At 43.9% G+C, this 20,346-nt stretch overlaps 1 protein-coding gene across 1 annotated transcript; it reads left to right on the forward strand.

Moving 5' to 3' along the window:
• Positions 1-14,956: 14,956 nt before the first annotated feature.
• LOC123114477 (uncharacterized) lies at positions 14,957-19,399 on the forward strand. Its single transcript, XM_044535968.1, has 10 exons — positions 14,957-15,502; positions 15,984-16,079; positions 16,394-16,495; positions 16,621-17,355; positions 17,432-17,856; positions 17,962-18,061; positions 18,166-18,225; positions 18,426-18,509; positions 18,627-18,746; positions 18,907-19,399. Exons 1-10 carry the CDS (start codon positions 15,377-15,379, stop codon positions 19,216-19,218), a joined length of 2,160 nt encoding a protein of 719 aa, XP_044391903.1. The 5' UTR covers positions 14,957-15,376; the 3' UTR covers positions 19,219-19,399.
• Positions 19,400-20,346: the final 947 nt, after the last annotated feature.

Consider the following 20,346-nt stretch of genomic DNA (forward strand, 5'->3'; position numbering starts at 1 on the left):
CAGTGTTCTTATTGTTCGTGCTCAGGTGCCCCCTTCATGTGTCTCTGCTGTGGCGATGCCTATGTGACTACACCGGTGGCACACAGGTGTTGTGGCGTCGTCTCGGCTCACGAAACCTTTCGATTGCGCCCCACGACACAGGTGGTGTCGTGGCGTTGGGCAGTCTCGGTTGCGTGGCGCTTTTCGATTACGTCGACGGTGCAGTGTCTTGGTTTGGTCTACTAGGTGATGCCCTTCGGCCTTGTCGGTGGCACACAGGTGTCGTGGTGTCGTCTCGACTCGTGTGTCCTTTCGATTGCACCCCACGGCACAGGTGGTGTCGCGGCGTTGTGTACTCTCGGATGCGCGGCGTCTTTTGATTGCATCGGCGGTACAGTGCCCTGGCTTGGTCTCGGCTGGCCAATGGCGTTCGACTACTTTGGCGGTGCTCTTGTTGTGTTGTCTGTTCTTTCCCTCTTTATTTCTCCCCCGTTTTGTGTGTTGTATGTGTGTGTCTTTTTTCTTTATCTCTTCTCCTCTTGTGCCCTCCTGTATTTCCGGTTCACTTGAACCTATCTTGCAATAGGCTGCAAAGCCTTATAGGCAATACTAGTATAAATGCCCGTGCGTTGCACTGGGTGATAAAAGTAGTAGAACCTGCTTGATGGGTCATTTTTCGCCATTTTTCATATTTAATTTTAATAAATGTTAAGCATGGAATTTTTTTTTAAATAAAACTTAATATTTCATTAAAATATAAACTCTATAATTTTTTTAAATTAACTATTTCTGTTGTACATTTCAAAATGGTTTTTGTAGTAATTGGGCGAATTTTAAAGTGCTTTTAAAAATTACGAATATTTTTTTGAAATATTTTTAAACTATTTTTCTGTTAACTTTTTGGGCATTTTTGTTTGGTAATTTTTACAAATAGTTGGTAGTTTGGTTGGGAAGTTTATTTTTTACTATTTGGGCTTGGCCCAAACAAAGTACTTAGCGTACATGGAAGGACCCATGAAGTCATCTTTGTACCACTGCGATCCCTAAAAAAAATATTCTTACCATTGCGCCGTGAGGGCTCTTCCTTATCTTTCCCATTCTCTAGTACTCCCTTGTGCGCAGCCGCCGCGCGCACTCCGTCCGCTTCTAACTATCGTCGAAGATCTTCGCCTCGCCTGCCCTCTGTTCCCTCGGGCATCCTAGCGACGCAGCAATGAAGCACCGCCGACGGTCGAAACAACAGAAGCTCGACTCGATACCTCCCATATAGCACTGATTATTTTTAGCAATGAACATGATTTGCTTTCAGTGAAGGGACATAGTACTACAAAATCTGTGATTTTGGAAAATAACAATAATAAGAGGACCATAGCAGCCACTGAAATGTTTGCTTTCAGTGAAATAATATAATATTACATGAGTAGCAATATATGTGATGATATTTGTACAAATAAAATAATAAGAGCACTGCAACTGCTAGTAAAAGTAATATTATCCAACATGATAATTTCAACCAGGACCACCATCAACCACAGCATATTGTTGAAAAGCACATGTCTAAATTTTATGAAAGCTAAAACTGAAAGTCATTTACAGCCAACAATGTGTAATTGACCCTACTGGTCTACATCTAATGAATTATGAAGCACCCTTTCTTTTGCTACATATCTAAAACTACCATCAGGAATGCAATTAAGCTAATTGATAACTGAATAAAGAGCAGAATATATGAAACTTCAATAATTATTCCAGCATCATGTCCCAGAATAACCAAGTTCAAGCCACCATGTTCAGGTATATGTAGTCAGCAACATGAAATTTCTTGGTTCAATCCTTGGCTAGTAACAACAATTTTTCAAAAAAATATAGTGAAACAGGGGCTTGTATCACTGATTAGCTGAAACGTAATGCAAAATTACATAATAAACAGACAAAGTAGCTGATATAAAGACTCCCGTGCATATCAGCCAAACTGAAATTGTGAGCAATCGAAAGTAGCACCAATTTTTCAGAAAAAATATCTCGTAGCCTTTAGGGCAGATCGCGCAGGGCGAGAGGACACAGAGCGGCACCTTATAACGAACAAATGCCATGTGTACATGAGCTAAATATATTTATACTGATCTAGGGATACGATGAAACTATGCTTCCTTTTTTCTGACGGGGTGAAACTATGCTTGCTAGCACAGAAAGAAGTACATGATCGACAATGGCAAAACCTGATACAGTATAGAATTGTATACTAAGGGAAACTGAAAATGATTTACAAAATGTACAAGCTTTACTCTCCAGACTCTGCAAGCTATAAAAACATAACACACTCAGGCGCGGTTCTTCAAAATACAAAGTAGTAGCTGTGTTTGTTCAGAACAAAGAATGAAGCATTCATAACTTAGCTGCCATTTGCTTCAATTGAATAATACATGCTAGCTTGCTTATGGATGTGCCCAGAATATTCAGAGTGAACAACTCTGAACCTGGCTAAAAGAACAAAATCATTGGCTTGATTTATCTTATTATGTGTTCTGCATTATGGACACTGTGACATGAGTAGCAACTTGAGTAAAGCTTAACTGACAGTTTCATGTAACTATCAGAGAGCTACAAAATTTAATTTGTATTTCACAGAATTGCATGTACTCGAGGGCAGTTTCAGTGAACTACACATCGGTCAAATTCCTATAAATTCCGGTCAATGAAATTGTTATAGTAGAAGGGTGTCCAAGAATAGAGAGAGGCAGAGGGGCTAGGTGTTGAGATTGGAGTTCGTATTAGGAGAAGAGAAGTGAATCAATCAACAAATTTCAAGCCAATATTGCACTCAATTGTTCCTCCATACAACTTCCAGCATGCCCACAACACCATAATACAAAATATATGATGCCCTCTACCCTGAACATGAGCCTAGTAAAACTCTGGACTGTGTACCGGCAGGCACAATTGCAGACAGAGAGCAAGGGACAGAAAAATAACTCAAACATGGGTCAAGGGGATACATAGCTACGTAGCTGATCAATTCTGGGTTGTAGGGATTTAAAATATGTTGTGTAGCAATTCTTGGGTACATAGCTGATCAATTCTGGGTTATAGGGAATTTGGCTGAGAGGAGAGAGATGGTAGGAACGTGTGCGTCTGATCTCCGAAAACTCTTATAAAAAGATTGTTTTGTGTCTAGCTGGTGGCATGCATGATTACATAGCACTTAGGGTGTGTTTGGTAGCATGCATGGAGAGTGTATAGGCCCAAAAGTTCCCTATCCGACCCACTTTTCTTTGTTTGGTAGAGTGTATGGGCTCCCTTGAGCATAGTCGAACCGATGCAAAAAAGGCCCTCAGCATAGCTGAGTCGAAGCACCCCACACAGGCCTGCCGGGTCGAGCGAGGCTGAGAGCGCACAGGCAAAAATTCTCCCCCCGATCCACTTTCCTCGAACGACCACCCCTCGCCCTGCCCTGGCGCGACCCCCTCCCCCCTTCCCTCGCGCGAGCCCTCCTGACCTAGCCGCCAGCGACCGCCCGCTAGCTACCCTGCCGCCGGTCCGCTTCCTTCTTCAACCTCTCGGCCGCCCTGCTGAAGGTGTCTACCTCGCCACCGATCCGCCCCTGCGCCTGGCCGGGCCTCCACTCGCCGCCGACCTGCCCCTGCTCCTGGGCGGCCTCAACTCGCCGCCGCCGCCGGAGTAGACCCTGACACGGGAGAGGTAGCAGATCCGCCCCCTCCTTCCCTTCCTCCGCCCTCCTCTTCTCTTCCTTCCCCTACCCCTTGTCCTTGCTGCCTCAGATCGGGATCTTGAACAGGGAACAGCCTTTGTTGTTGTACAGCGAAGACAGAGCAGAATATGCTTAATTGGAATATGATAATTTGATTTGATTTACTGTCTATCTTATGTACAGAGAGTCTACTATGGTTAAGACAAAAATTTATGCATGAAGGAATTTGTTGAACTATCTATCTTGAAAGCCAATCCCGATCTTCTTTGAGTTGTTGTTAGTTGGTGCTTGATGAGACTATCCCTTTTGTAATGCCTATTATAAACTGTACTTCAAATGAGACTATGTAATATGAATCTAGTGATGCACTGCTACCAATTATGGTTATTATGTCTTATGTAATATGAATCTAGTGATGCACTGCTTCAAATTAAGATTATTTTATTTATATTATCATTGTTCAGATTATGTTGGCATGGTAACATTTTATTGCTCGAATTGTTTCATGAATTGTCGAAATGTTGTTTCAATATTTGTCTTGGCGGCAAAAAAAAAATCGTTCATGCAGCATATCTCATATACAGGCTACCAAACATAGTCTCAGTGCAACATGTCTTGTCTGATGCAGCCTACCAAACACAGTCTCAGCTCAGCATGCACGAGTACATACATTGCTACCAAACAACTGCAGTTGCATGTACTGAGCATGTCTAGACTAAGCATGTCTCATATGGGAACAACTATGCTACGGTGGGAACAGCTACCAAACACACCTTTAGAGAACCTGATGGCTACAGATTTAATCGAGCTGTCGGGATAACAGAGGTAGCAACAGTTGAGTCATACATCTACCAAAGCTTTCATGTAGCAACTACCATATAGATCGCGTCGATTATTTCTGGGCCATCACAGAAGTAAACACTCCAGCAATAAGGACATGAAGCACCAAGCATGCATATTACAAATATTGAGCTGGTGTACTGGATGAAGAGCAGCTACACTATTTAGTCTCAGCAGGCAAAAATATTGAACATACTAACAGAAGTGTGGCATCTATGAATCTAGTGGAAGCATTACAGACTTGAATCAACTTTCTGAACTCTGAAGAAAGCAGGTAGAACATAACTGAAACTTTGCTAAAAACGTTGTCGATGCTTATGTACTGAATAAAAGAACAGCTCAGCATTTGGGTGGGAGACAGAGAAACGGGGACAGAAACAGGGGCTACCCTTGATTTCATCGGCCTGTTAGTGATTTGGCTTTCAAGTGGCTACATAGCAGGATGTCGAAGATTGAGAACCTTACGTCGGTGGAGGCCGGAGAGGACTGGCCGTGGTGGACACGTGACATTGGCGCGTGCTCGCGGCCGGCCACGTTCGCCCAGCGGTTGATTTATGCAGACTGACATCCAACAACAGTGAATGGAGGTCGCGCGTGCAGGACCTGCTGGAGGGGCTTCAGGAGCACGGGGATGAGCACCTCCAGGCAGCCAGCATTCTCGGCGATGCTGGTGCCGATGGCTCAGCGCGGGCACCATGCGTTGTTGGCTACCTCAAAGCCATGGCCCATGGAATCGGATCCGCTGCAGCTGGTTCCAGCCTCCAGGGAACAACCATGGTGTCCTCTAGTGCAGCCGCTCTTGAGCCCGACCATGTTGTCCTATTATGCTCGATCCCCGAACGCCTCCAGCCGCGAGCGAGGAGAGCGCGCTCGATCCCCGACACCTCCGCGCACCAAGACCCACCTAGCGCCGATGGCCGGCGAGCAGCAGCACCAGGACCACGCCGCACCTCACCTCTACCTACGGCCTCCCATCTCCTTCCTCCCGCCCTCCCTTTTCTCTCCGCTGTCGCCCTCCTGCAGACGCTGGACATGCCGCCGGTCACGTGCGACTGGGACTATCCGGTGAGGAGCTCCAGCAGGAGCACGCCCAGGGAGTAGACGGCACCTCCGGGGCGCGGTAGCCGTCGGCTACCACATGGACGAATGTCGGCCTGTAGGTGGAGTAGAGCGCGACGCCGCCCCTCACCTTCTCGTCCTCTGCCGCGCTGGAAAGGAGTCGGAGGTTGGGCCAAAGACGGCCGGGGATGGAGGCAGGTTGCGACACGTCCTCCGGACGCCGCGAAGCCTCCTGCAGCGCGCTCGCCCACGAGCCCATCCGGAGCTGTCGCCGCCGCGAAGAGTGCCGCCCCACCGCGCCGGAAAGGAAGCATGTGGATAAGATAGAACAAAGGGTCACGGGCCGAATTCTTACAAACGTAGGGTTCGTTTTGTAAAAATGAATCGTTATCTCAGATCCACTTAAACAGGGACTGCGGATTGAATTCTCACAAGCAGAGGGGCTTTTCTGCAAAATCGCTGACGACGTACGCCCAGAAGCAATAAGCGCTTTATTAGTACGACCAGAAGCAATTAGCGCTAAACTGAGCGTGCGCGTAAAAACGCTAATCCTGCGCTCCGCTCGATGTGAAGTCTGTTGCGCGCGTCACTTGGTTGGACAATCCCAGTAAAAACCATGCCAAGAATTAAAACAGTTACGGTTGGCACAGACCACCCCTCCGCCTCGCATATGTAGGCTAGCAAACCAACCGTAATGAACCATCTATCTAGGGTAATCGTAGTGGATTTTTTTACTATAGGATTGACCAGCTGAGTAATAAGGACTAACTAGTAGTAAAACTAGATTTGCTTATTACCTTTGTACGTAGTAGCCTAGTAAATAGGTTACCAGACCAATTACAAGGCTAAGTGGTGCATGGTACACCCTGACAATATTACTATTTTTGATACATAAATGCCTTTTGAAGATTACTTATACAGTATTATGTGGCACAACCTAGTAACTACATTACCATAGATATTAAAGTGCCAAGGAGTGATGTCTGCCAGTGGGTAATGAGATTACTATAGACAACATATACTACAAGAGTACGTGGTAGCCTCGTATCAAGATTACCAGAACCATTAAATATTACTAGTAGTAAAGGATGGATGAGTGGTGCGTGAAAGCTAGTAACCTGATTACTAGAAAGACTGAATTTTTTACGAGCACCCAGGTGTGCCTCTCAACCAATCAAGCGGGTGGACATGCTAATGATCGATGGTAAAATCGCATGCCAGAAAAAGTAATGACATTTAATTGATTACTAGATCCCACACACAGTTCTTAAAGAAATTGAATGCGTTACCATAAGCCTTCCAAATCAGCCAACCTGCTTTTATTTCTTAGATGTGGTTGTAAACTAAGTAAGGCACATAGTAATGCTCCAATGAAAACTATTGTCAGAACGTTGCATCTAGTAATGCTTGAGAACAAAATCAACATAGTAAAATAATTTACTAATACAATATTATTTTACAATAAGAGCATGACAATTTCCTAATCAATGAAACAGAGAATCTGAGTGGTAATCGGTTTACTATGTTGTACCACTTGTGTCCAGATATTTACCATCAAACTAGATCATGGTGCATGCAGGTGGGTTTGGTCTCTCAGCCGTCTAGGGATTAGACATGTCGACAGTTAGGAGCGCTGAGAGAGGGTGCGGCGCGTAGAATAAGGTGAACTGCGCTCAGGCACATTTTAGCAAAGCTATATAGGGAAAGATGAATACAATTCAGGTGGGGAAATCTCCCCCCCGGTGAAAATTCAAAAAAAAAATCCTTTGTGCTATACGTACTGTACGTCATGGTTGCTCCGGTAGCCAATCAACACGATCAGGTGCGTGCGTGGAAAACCCGAGCTGAAGCTTTGCACGGCAGGGTCCATATTATATACGGTAAAGCTAATTTCCTGCCGGCAGGAAATTTACAACAGATCCGCACGACATGGATTCCTTTTATTCTGGATCGAACGATACCTGATAGTTCGCGACCGAACCGCTTTTTCTTATCCTCGCGTCTTTCTGTCGCCGATATTTTCTCTCGATCCCGTTTTTCTCTTGCAGTTCTCTTCCCCGTCCCGTTTTTCTCTCGCACAACCGTTCTCTTTCAAAGAAGAAGAAAAAAAATAAAATGCAATCCTAGGATTTGAACCCAAGACATCAAAGATAAGTCATGGTCCTTCTACCAACTGAGCTAGCCCAGCTTCTACATAAATAATAAGAAAGACAGTTTTTTAAGATGGAGTTTCTGCTCCTAGGTGCCAAACGAACAGTAGAATCAAATTCAGACAAGCTTTTTGCCAACCAAGTGATTCGAACCGTGCATGATGTAGTAGTTAATTTAACTAAGCAACCATCTCATTGATGTCTCTTTTTCCTGAAGAACTAAAAGGCAGTGTGCTTTTCATATCTACAAGAAATTTGACTCAGATTTTTTTTACTAAAATGTGGTAATTTTTTTTGTAAATAGTATGATTATTTAAGCACCATATACCTGATAACTTAGGTATAAGCACCGCGGTAACTTTGACTACATGAAAAAAATATTAAAAACATATACCCGATAACTTATGTGTAAATATCATGATAATATACACATCCAAATCTCATAATTCAAATGCAAACACCGTGGTAACCTCTACCAAATGATTTTTTGTTGTTAAAACATACCCCCCGATAAATTCTGTGTGAATAACATGATCATTCAAGCACCGTAGACCTGATAACCTAGGTACAAACACCGCGATAACTTTGACCAGGTAAAAATTATTGAAAACATACACCCGATAACTTATGTGAAAATATCATGATAATATATGCATCCACACATGATAACTTAAATACAAACACCGTGCTAACCTTACCAGCCGTTTTCTTTTTGTTATTGAAACCATCCCGATAACTTTTGTGTAAATAACATGATTATTTAAGCATTGTAGACCTGATAACAGGTACAAATAGCAAGGTAACTTTGAACCAGGTGAAAATTTATTGAAAACATACACCCGATAATTTTTATATAAATAGCATGATAATATACACATCCATATATGATAACTTACATACAAACACCCCGGTAACCTTGACCAGACGTTTTTTGTTGTTGAAAATATACTCCGGTAATTTTTGTGTAGATAACATGATCATTTAAGCACTATATATCTGATAACTTAGGTACGAACACCACAATAACTTTGAACCAGGTGAAAAAATTGTTGAAAACATACGCCCGATAATTTCTGTGTAAATAACATGATAATATACGCATTCACACCTGATAATTTACATACAAACACCGTGGTAACCTCGACCAGACGATTTTTCGTTGTTGAAAATATACCCCGGTAACCAAAATTCATAACTTGTGTGCAAAAAGAGTGGTATTTTTTGTAGCTAATAACGTAGACTCAAACACCATAGTAAATTTTTACCGGAGGAAAAGTTGTTGAAATATATCCTGATAATCTTCGTGTAAAGTTTTCATGTTGTCCATGCTAAACTTAGCATGCTTCTCACGCTTATCAGCATTATAATGATAGAGTTGTCAACCTTTGTCATGTTATTTGTTATCAGGGCGTTATGTGAAGTTACCATGATGGTCATGTCATAGTTATCACGCTGCTTATTCCAAGTTATCAAGACTGTTTTTTTTTGCTAATATGATAGAAAGAAAAAGGGTTCAAGTACCCTGTTTATGTATTGTGGACAATAAAAAAATAAGGGTGAGTTGGTTGGTGGCTGTAGTAGCTACTTAGGAGACCAAAGTTCAAGTCCCCTTTTAAGCACTTTATTTCTTTTTCTCCGCTATCTAGACTAGTTGATATAAAACCAGACAAGTGAGAAAAGTCAGAAAATCTAGAAGAAAGAAAATCGGGGAAGCGGGACGAGCGATCGAAGGTCGTCCGGATCTGTTGCTGCACAGTCCTATTATATATTACTCGGTCCATGGGATTGTCGCGCCAAGTGCAAGTCCAAACTGAAACCTGTCCGGATTCTCGCGCTAGAGCCGACCGATCATACTCCGTACCGGACGACGGACAATGTATGAAACGGACACAGCCAAAGTATACCTTCCCTTTTCGGACAAGGATTTAGGGCACGCAAGTTTGGGGCGCACTCAGTCCTGATGTCATCTTTTTTTATTTTGGTTTTCGATTTTCAAACTTCTATGTCTTTTAAACATAAAATTTTAATTAAGTTTTTTTTCATATTCGTGTTTCTCGCGACCAACACATTCAAATAAGATGTATTTTGAATATATTTTGACGACTTCTTTAAAAAAGTTAAGTTTCAATGTTTGAAACTTAGTACGAGCAGCCGACAAAATTAAATCAGATATTTTGTGTCCACGGCGGACAGGAAAAAATTGCTTAAAATTATATCTCCGAAACTAGTTGAAACAGGGCTTTTTCTATGCAAAAACGGTAAGTTTCATCATTGAAACTTAAAGCTTATTGAGGGATTTTCTTTTTTACCGTGTCTTCGTGCGGAATTCAACTACTTTGCGAATCGTCAGGCAAATTGATCGGGCAGTGGAGCTTGGCAAGTGAGGGCCCACGTAAGAGAGTCCTGGATTGAGGGGTCCTCGGGTCGCCAGCCGATTGCTTATGGCCCAGCCTATCAACGATTTTCTCAAGGTTTTTGCTTGAAAGCTTTTCTTCTATAGGCGCTAGACCGGCCTAAGTGCACCCTTTGCTTATCAAGTGTCGCAGAAAAATGTGCAAAATGTTTCAAAAAATTCTCATACCGTATTGTAAGAAAATGGTTGGCCCGTATTTTAAAATGTTTAATATGTATTTAAAAACTATTCATTGTGTACTTGAAATGGTTGATCACATATTTAATCATTTGCTGAAATCTTCAAAGTTTATTGCAAAATTGTTTACCATATGTTACAAACTGTTCACCTTGTATCTAGAATCTGTTCATCGGGTATATAAAAATGTACATCATTTCCTTTGCAAATGTTCATCTTGTATTATGAAAAAGTTCATTGTGTATTTTTAAAAAATATTGAGTAATCTTTTCTTTAATTGTTTCCAAAAATACACAACAATTTTTTTAATATATTATGAACATTTTTCTGAACAACATAAACATTTTTATAAAAGAAATAAATTTTTAAGAACGAACATTTAATTTAAATGATATGAACTTTTTTTTTTGCATGGTGTACATGACTATTTCTACTGAGTAGTGTGAACATTCTCTGAACGTACGTGAACATTTTACTTATAAATGTTTTTTGAACAACATGGACATTTCTGAAAGTACGTGAAGATGTTTCTTAATAGTATTAACAATTTATTTAAAGCACGCGAATATTTTCCTAAAACCGAGTGAAGAATTTCTTTAAACAGAGTGGCAAACTCGCGTGCACACACGTTTGGTGTTCCATTTTTGTGCTATCAGCAAAGAATGATATGCTAGTAGTGCAGGCGCTAGCCACTTCAAGGCGAGAATGAAGTTCCGCGTCTGCCATATGAGAGCAACTAACTGAGGGATGCCTATTGCGGGAGCCCCTCAAGGGTTATTTTTGGTCGGCTGAGAGAGCGTCACTCGCCGCGCTCTCAGTCGTCGCCATGTATCGTGTGATGGGTGTTTTCTTGGGATTTTTTTTTATTTTTCTTTAGGCATTTTCGGGTTTTAGATGAGTTTTTTTCGGTTTTTTTGGCTTTTTGGTTTTTGTCTGGCTTTCCCTAAGATTTGGACCCAAAAAAATCATAAAATAACTCGTTCTTTTATCTTCCGCGAGAGGCATAGATTTGCTTTTCGTGGTGGCACAGGTTGGCTTCCGCGAGAGGCATAACTGTGCATCTTGGAAAAGAAGAAATATTTGTTTTTTATTTCACGAGAGGCGCACCTATGCCGATAGAAAATTGTGTTTTTCTTCTACCGCGAGAGGCTGCCTCTCGCGGAAGATTTTTTTTCCTGAGGCATAGATTTATTTTGAATGGAGGCCCATATTCGCTTTTCACACTGTGCCCTCTTGAAAATGGAAAAGAAATGCGGGGAGGGGGGACATGCTTCAAGCGATATATAGACGCTCTCTCGCCAAAGGAGATACATAAACGCACCCGCTTGCTGCAGAATAGAGGCGGGAAATCAAATGGATTTCATTTGATTGACCTGTTGTTCTCTAAAAGGAACCGAAATTCCATGAAAATACCCCTAAACAACAAAATTCCATGGAAATAACCACACGATATTTATGGCTAGAAACTTCAAGAATTGAAATCATATTGGATCTAGTCACTCTGGTTTAGAGGTAGGAGTAATATTCCACAAAATGTCAACTAAAATGTATTTTCCCCAACACAAAAACAGTTGTTCTGAAAACTTTAAGTACCGGCCGAGCTGATGCACTCCCACCATCCATATTCTTATTTGAAAGAATCCACACATAAAACCTTTAATTAAGAAGCTTGCAAAAGTGCAAAAATCAACTGGAGGTTGGTGGTAACTTTACATCACTGCATATGCAAGCCTTGCAGAAATTGAATTTAGTGGTTTCGCCTTGAGTCATTTGCAGGACAAAAAGATGTTGACGGACCAAAAGTGAACTTGGTAAGTTGAGGCTTGAAAGGTACTTCTCTATTTTTAACCGTTCTTTTTTCTGGCTTACGTCACTCCTCTCCTTATTATTTGATTGAAAAGTGAATTTATCTCTCTTTTTGCGAATGGAAAAGTGAATTTATCTATCACTATCCTTTTGCTTTTATATTTTATATATGCACCTCCAATGTATGCTCAGGTTGACACGTCCCCTTTGTGGGACTTTGGAGTTTGGACAACTGTAGACGAGAATTTCCTGTCTCCGGGCCCCAATAATCTGTATTACTAGCTAATTTATAGCCCCCTTTTCTTTCTTTTTTTGCGGGGTTTATAGCCCCCTTTTCAAATGTGCATGACATTGACACAACTTTAGCACCAAATTGATACATGCGCAAGCGAGCGAGCTGAAAAGGGCAAGGAATAGGTAGGCCATAATGCATCGATAGTGTTAAATTTGGAGATCACAACCACCTCCACTTGAGCTTCATTTGTTGAGGCCCTTGGCTTCTACTCCACAAATCTGCGCATTGATTGCATCACAGTTTCATGGCTGTTCAACTATATACTACCTCCGTCCTGATTTATTGGTCCCTGTTGTAATCTATGCTAAATTTTGATCATAAATTTAACTAACGAAATATTAATGCATGTCACTAAAAATTATATCATTGGAAACTATGTTCAAATATGAATCCAACGGTATAATTTTTGTTGACATGCACAAACATTTTGTCAGTTAAATTTTTGGTCAAAATTTAGCACAAATTATAAAGAGGACTAATAAACCAGGACGGAGGTAGTACTACTTAAATAGGAGGTCGTCGATTTTACAAGCAACGCTTACTCCCTCTCTTTGCTTGGTATTAGTAATAAGTGCCCAATCCGTTAATTTCTTTTGCTTTACATGTACACATATATGACATGTTATTATCTGCGGGTCACATATATGTCACGTTGTTACTTTCAAAATAAATTAATACAATAAAGATTTTTTTTAGCAAAAACTACCTTGTTCTTTCAGCAAACCAGATATCCAGAATTCAAGAAAGATTCCTTTAGCAAATAAATAGATTATTCTTTCAACAATTGTTCTAACCTTATTTGTCATCCCCATGGCCATCACCACCTCCAAGACATGATGAAGTGTTGGACAACGATCTATGGGATTAAAAGCCGTCGAGCCGAGGAACAGAAACATCACATGCTCGATAGCGTCATACACGACGACCCCACACCAGTTAAAGATAAAAGCTATGATTTTATTATGTGTGACGCCGCCTCCGCCTTGGAGACGTTGTCGCAAAGGGCGAACAAACCTAACCTATATGGAAGTAAAACTACAACCCAAGTGTTAGTTAATTGGTCGTTCCATGCACAAACCTAACACAGGTGGAGGTAATAAAACTACAATCCAAGTGTTAGTTAAATCTTGGTTCCCCGCCTTGAAGTGTCGAGAAGGCCAGACAGGGACCGATGTCCTAGCTTGTGTGGATGTTAGTTCTTTTTCTCTCGCTCTCCTCTCTTATTGGCCCAATCCCATGAGCCATAAGCAACATGGAATTACTCAATTAATAGGGTGGTTTTCTTTTATATCGTATAAGTTTTTGTGTGTGTAAAGGACTGCTATCTAACTCAAGATCGGGGGTGTAACAGAGGGGGAAGCTTCACTGGAGCAATGCGTGGAGATTGAGATGTAGCTCATATCTTTCCTTTTCTAGTGAGTTTGCTTTGTAGTGTCATCGACCAAATTTTCACCGGTCTGTAATAAGCCCTGGACACCTTTTTTACTTTCAAAACACTGTTTTGAACCTGTTCTCTGGTTTCACTAATACAATGGAACCGGGGGGGGGGGGGGGGGGAGGGACTTTCTGGGCTCTCCTGGTGCTCTAAAAAAGCTTCTATCTATATTATGAAGGTTCGTCAGAATTACAAAGCACATCTGGCATAATAAAAATTACATCAAGGTTCCTAAACCACCAATGCTGCCAAAACAAGAGGACAAGGCGACGATGAGGCCACTCACATACCGGAGCCGGCCCGACCTTACCGATGACACTAAGGAAGTCTATGTGAGTGTGCCCTTAAGGACCAACGCCATAGAGTCACAGTCATCGCCTTGAACCCTCGAATCATTCCGAAGAACCTGACACCAAATGTTTCCATGACATATGCACGACAAGAAACCCTAACCTCATCGTTCGGAGGCGCTGGCACAAATCTACTCCGGAGCGCTGTCTAATCCAGCCCGGCAGACATGCTCGAGGAAAAATCCCCGTCATACACCCGAGCACCGCCCCCACGAGGACTAAAACTTAGAACTATCTGCTAGCTATAGCCGGAGCCGAGATACCAGAATTTCACTCCCGCTACTGGCAGTTGGAGCGGTAGGTAGAAGAGAGGCGAATCCATGGGCACGTCGACGGAGTTTGATGGCAGGAAGGCTTTGCCCTAGTCGCCTTGCGATTATGCCGTATAAGTTGCTACTTTAGAAGGAGGGAAATAGTGGCATCTTATATCATAGTTTGTTTGTCGTGATTTATCTATATGAAAAACACAGAAATCATAATTAATTTATTAATGGGAATTTAGGTAATCACAACAAGTGTGTGGACTCGACGGTTCATATATAAATATGACCATCCAGCTTACGAGAAAGGTAACATATCAAGAGGGTGGGCCGGCCATTGATAAGTCGTAAAAATGGCGAGGCGTCGCCGTCGTCGAACCGACTGGCCCGAGTGGCTACCAGCCGTATGCACTACAAACCCTTGCTAAACCTTCACTCACACTACTACTCATCCAGTCCAACCCTCCATCCATGTAGGTGTGGCGTTGTTGTTGTTGTATGTAGGACAGCAGGCCATTCTTCTTCTTGTTTGTTGGATTACAAGGCAAGATAAGCACAAGAGCAGACCGTCTCCATCCATCCATCCACCGCCACCTGACCAACCAACTCGCTCGCTCACTCACCAATGGCAATGGAGAGTGAAAGCGACCATGGCTCCGCCGTGCGTGCGTGTTGCGGTTACATACCATACGTACGCGGACCCGCGGCCGACACCACCAACATCCAAACCCACTTTCTGACCCTCTCCTTCCTCCTTGCTCATTTCTTCTTCTTCGGCGCCGGCCTCTCTCTTCACGCGCATGCACTCCAACAGTGACGAAATACTTGCACCCTACCTACGTGCCTAGCTGCTGCGACGAGGCCGGCCCGACGTCCGTCGTGGTGCGGTGATCGGATTCGGCGATGGAGTACGTGGCCGCGGCGCGGTCTCTGACCCCGATGAGCCGCAGGACTCGCCATGCTCACCGCCTCCAGCTCGCCGCCGATCCTCCTCTGCAGGCTCCTCCTCCTCCTCCTCTTCCTCCTCCGGTGAGTGCACTACTATGCTCAGTCACCGTAGAATCATACAGCAATCCATTCACATCACAGATCGCAGATGGTGCATCCATGCTAGTGTGTCAGTCAGGTGGTTTCGTTTCCTTTTCTATCCATCATCTGCATTCTCTACGTATTGCTTGACGTAAAACCAATAATGGATTTGTTTCTGTCTTTTGTTGAATCTTTTTCACGGCTCGATAGAGATTCAATTCAATTCAATTGGGATCGGCAAGTTCAGTTCCTCTTTTAATGGACAATGCCTTGCAAATTATTAAACTCGGCTGGACCATCTAGCGGCCCATAGATGGCAAAAATTATATCAACATGGGCCAGACCCACTCACATTAGCCCATCAATGCATCAATGCGGCCCAAATTTACCTTGTCCTCTTTTTCAAAAAAGAGAAAGTGAGAAACAACTTTTACCATGCCCGCTCTGCTTCTTCTGGTGCTGAACCAATGTGAACGTTCAGTTGCAGCCGACGACGGCAGGAATCGTCAACGGCAACAGCAATGGGCTGCCGGTGCAACAACAGCAGAGCCAGAGGCGCATGGGTCTTGAGCAAGAGGTACTACCGGTTATTCTTTCTTGTATAAAATACTCCCTCCGTTTCTAAATATAAGTCTTTTTAGACATTTCAAATGGACTACGACATACGGATGCATGTAGACATATTTTAAAGTGTAGATTCACTCATTTTGCTCCGTATGTGGTCACTTGTTGGAACCTCTAAAAAGACTTATATTTCGAAACGGAGGGAGTATAAATTACAACAACTTTTCTGAATATACCATGTTGTTTTGTCAAAGACAAAAAACAACTTTTATCATGCGTCTATGCCCGCTCTGCTTCTTCTAATGCTGAACCAATGTAAACGTTCAGTTGCAGCCGACAACGGCAGGCATCGGCAACAGCAACGGCAACGGCATCGGTATGCAGGTGCAACAACAGCAGAGCCAGAGGCGCAAGGATCTTGAGCAAGAGGTAATGCCGATTATTCTTTCTTTCGTGAAATATAAATTACAACATGCAATTTATATTCTGCAATGCACTTCCATGAACAAATTGAAGTTTGGAGACTGAAAATGCAATGGAGTACGTGGGTGCAGGTGGCGGAGCTGAAGCAGCAGCTGAGCAACGAACAGATGGTGCACCACATCCTCGAGCGCGCCCTGCACGCCCCGACTAATTCATCAACCTCGGCGCGCTCCGTGCTCCTCAACATCCCAGCCTTCATCCCGGCAAAGGCCAAGCAGCTGCTCGCCGAGCTCGTGCTCGTCGAGGAGGAGATCGTGCGCCTCGAGTCCCAGATACACACCATGAAGGGCAGCCTGACCCTCTCACAGCACCAGCGAGCATCAGTTGCAATGGCCTCCAACACGTACTCGTACCCGGCAAGTGTCTACACCAACAATGGCAGCGGCAATGGCAACCCACCAAGTGTCTACACCAACAATGGCAGTGGCAATGGTCGTTTCAGCAATGGAGAAGCAGCTACACCGGGTAACGGCACAACGGCACACTCAGCTCCGGCGTCGGCCCGTCATGGCAACATCAAGGTCAATGGAGGAGCTACGACAGGTAACAGCACGCCCACGCACACGGCACCGACGTTGGCTCGTCAAGCCTCGGATCAGGTGGCGCCGGAGATAAAGTCCATGTTCTTCATCAGCCAGGCCATGAACGCCGAGTACCTCCAGCGCCACCTTGCCGCCGCGGCCACCGACGACAAGCCGGCCAAGAGCCCTAGAGAGCAGGCCAGAGGCTCCTCGGGAGCCGCCGCCGTCAGCCCCAAGCTCAACGGTAACATCTTTGGCCTCCCGCCAAGAAACTCCCTTGAAAAGGTAACCACCAACCAAAACTGAACGAAGAACCATTTTGTCTGTGCGTTGCTCTGCTCATGCTCTGTTTTTCCAAAAGCAATCCGACCGAGCACCCCAAAAACCTCCAAGAGTCTCCCAAGAAGCATCTCCGGTGCCATCGCCGACGACGAAGAGGGACGAGCAGGCCAAGGTGCAACCAAACAAGCTGTCGGAGAGGATCGTCAAGTGCCTGGCGGTGATCTTCATCAGGCTGCTCCGGTCGTCGCGGGTGGCGGAGATGGAGAAGTCCGGCAACCTGGCCAGGTCCGGGAACCTGCAGGGGAGCTTCCGGATCGACGCGGTTCTGAACGTGGCGGCGGCCAAGGAGAAGGATCAGAGGGGCCAACAGGACCACTACGGCATCTTCGGGTTGCCGGACTCGGTGCTCCGGGACATCGGCCCCTACAAGAACCTCGTCAGGTTCACATCGAGTGCTTTCGACCTCAGAGGGTTCTCAAGCTCCCCTCTGCTCACCAAACTTAGGTAAATAACAATCTTACATTTAAATGTTCATCCAAATTTACTGCTTGTGTTAATTTTTGATTTTAGTGGTTATACATATTTTTTGGATGAAATGTGTGATCCTAGGGAGATGTTGGAGGCCTTGCAGCAGGTGGATTTGAGGTTTTTGACGCACCAGCAGAAGCTGGCATTTTGGCTCAACATTTACAACACATGCATCATGCACGTATGTTCTTTCTTTTTTACCTTTGTCACATTTCTTCGAGGTAGAGGTTTTGGTATCTGCCATTTAGTGATGGAAAATTGTTTGTGTTTTGAATAATTCTGCAGGGAATCCTGCAGCATGGTTTGCCCTCAAACTCTGAAAAGTTGCTGGCACTCAAGAACAAGGTACACTAGTCTGTTTCGACAAACATTATGTTTATTCTTTATTTTTTCTACTCCATCCGTTCCAAATTACTCGTTGCTGAAATGGATGTATCTAGAACTAAAATACATCTAGATACATCCATATGTGCGACAAGTAATTCGGAACGGAGGGAGTAGTTGTGTAAAGAAAGTGTAACATTTATGGTTTGTTTCACTTTCAGGCAACCATCAATGTTTCAGGGCAGAAGTTCAATGCTCTCGTGATTGAAAATTTCGTCTTGAGGCAGCCATCGAGTGTGAAAGAAGTGAGCATTTTGCAGACTTTATTTAGCTTTCAGTTGCAAGTTGCATAAACCTTCCTTTTGCGATGTGCCACTGCACAACAAGACTGTGTTATTCTCATGAGTAAACAAACGCCGCAGGAATTCTGGAAGTGCGATGTCGATGTCGAAGAACAGAAGGTGAGGGGTCTCTACGGATTGAATAGTTCGGAACCAAACATTCTGTTCGCGATGTGCTGCGGCACCAGATCTTCGCCAGCGGTAAGTCCATGCAGTCCTAAACCTCCAAATGAATGAATGACTATACCCCTGAATTACCACGCATGTTTACCCTCCTCCTTGAATGCTTGAAATTTCTACCAGATTTACCACCAGTGAAATCTGAATTTTGTATTGTACATGCACATATTGTGAGTTGCAGCTGAGGATATACAAGGCCGACCGTGTGATGATGGATCTGGAGAAGGCGAAGGTGGACTACCTGCAGGCTTCACTGGTGGTGACCTCGACGAGGAGGCTGATGATCCCGGACCTGATACACTCCAACATGCACGACTACGCCAAGGACATGGAGTCGCTGCTCCGGTGGATCTGTGACCAGCTCCCCACATCTTGGTCGCTCAGGAAATCCATGGTGGACTGCTTGAGGGGACACCAGGGCCACCTTAAGGTCGAAGACGTCGTGGAGGTGATCCCATATGATTATGAGTTTCAATACCTGTTGCCCATGTGAACATGGATGCTATTGTTGTAACTTAAGTGGTACTGCACAAATGGCATACAGATTTCCATGTATATATTGTTGTCTTAGAGGTGGAAAGGGTGGTTTGATGCCTACAGTTTTTTGTGATTACAATCTTTATTTTTGTATCAAAATAATAAAAATAGTTATCGGCGCGTCTTTTCTTGTGCGATGAATGGAGTTTTGAAGAGTACATGAAAAATATAAGGCGTTATAAATCTAGGAGGCGTATCGACGGTCTGCTTCGATTGCGCTGATGAAGTTCGTTGTTGGTGTCTCAGTTGAGATGAATACGCGGTTGGATTTGAGGTGATAAACGAAGGAGTCAGACAAGGACTGCCTCCTTTGAAGTTGGCCCCTAGGACTGGAGGTGGGGGGCGATTGCCCCCTAGGGTCTGGTTGGACCGGCTTTGAAGTTATCTTATGCAATGCAGCTTCGAAACCAAGTTTGAACGGATACACATATTATTTGAAGGCCATGTGCATCAATAGATGCAAAGGCATGAGGTATGCCCTCCTCAAGAAAAAGGATGTCATGTGTTTTTTTTTAGATAAAAGGCCATAACCCGACTTTATAGATAAAGCCATCAGGCAGAGTTAACAAGGTCCCAGACAACCACCACACAAAAGCCGGAGTATCAAGCCAGAAAACGAAGAAGGAAGTCTACGTACATGGCTCTCGGGCCAGTACACGGCACGCAGGCCGGAAGAGGATAGGACAACAAAGCAACGCAACGACGTCTACGTGCCCGCTTGGTTTGGAAGGATGGAGATAGCAGAATTTCGGATCTTGGCCAACATGGCGTCAAATGCATCCTGGTCCTCCTCCTTAGTCAATAATCTCCACTGCTGCAGGAATATACAAGTCTTAAATAAGCAATCAGCAGGCTTAGCAGGAAAAACATGTTCGATAGTGAATTTATTCCTTGTCGTCCATAGGGACCAACACATGGCAGCAAAGCCGACCCAAAACAGTCTCCTTTGGGCCCCAACCAAAGAATTAGCCAAGGCTCGTAAGTCCGCAAAGGAGGTCGGGGCCCAGGAGACATGCATCCAAGATCTGATACAGCACCAAAACAGCTTAGCCAGGACGCAGTTAAAAAAATATGAGGAGTGTCT

This window comes from Triticum aestivum, chromosome 5B (assembly GCF_018294505.1).
Source record: "Triticum aestivum cultivar Chinese Spring chromosome 5B, IWGSC CS RefSeq v2.1, whole genome shotgun sequence".
In the NCBI taxonomy this organism is placed as follows: domain Eukaryota; kingdom Viridiplantae; phylum Streptophyta; class Magnoliopsida; order Poales; family Poaceae; genus Triticum; species Triticum aestivum.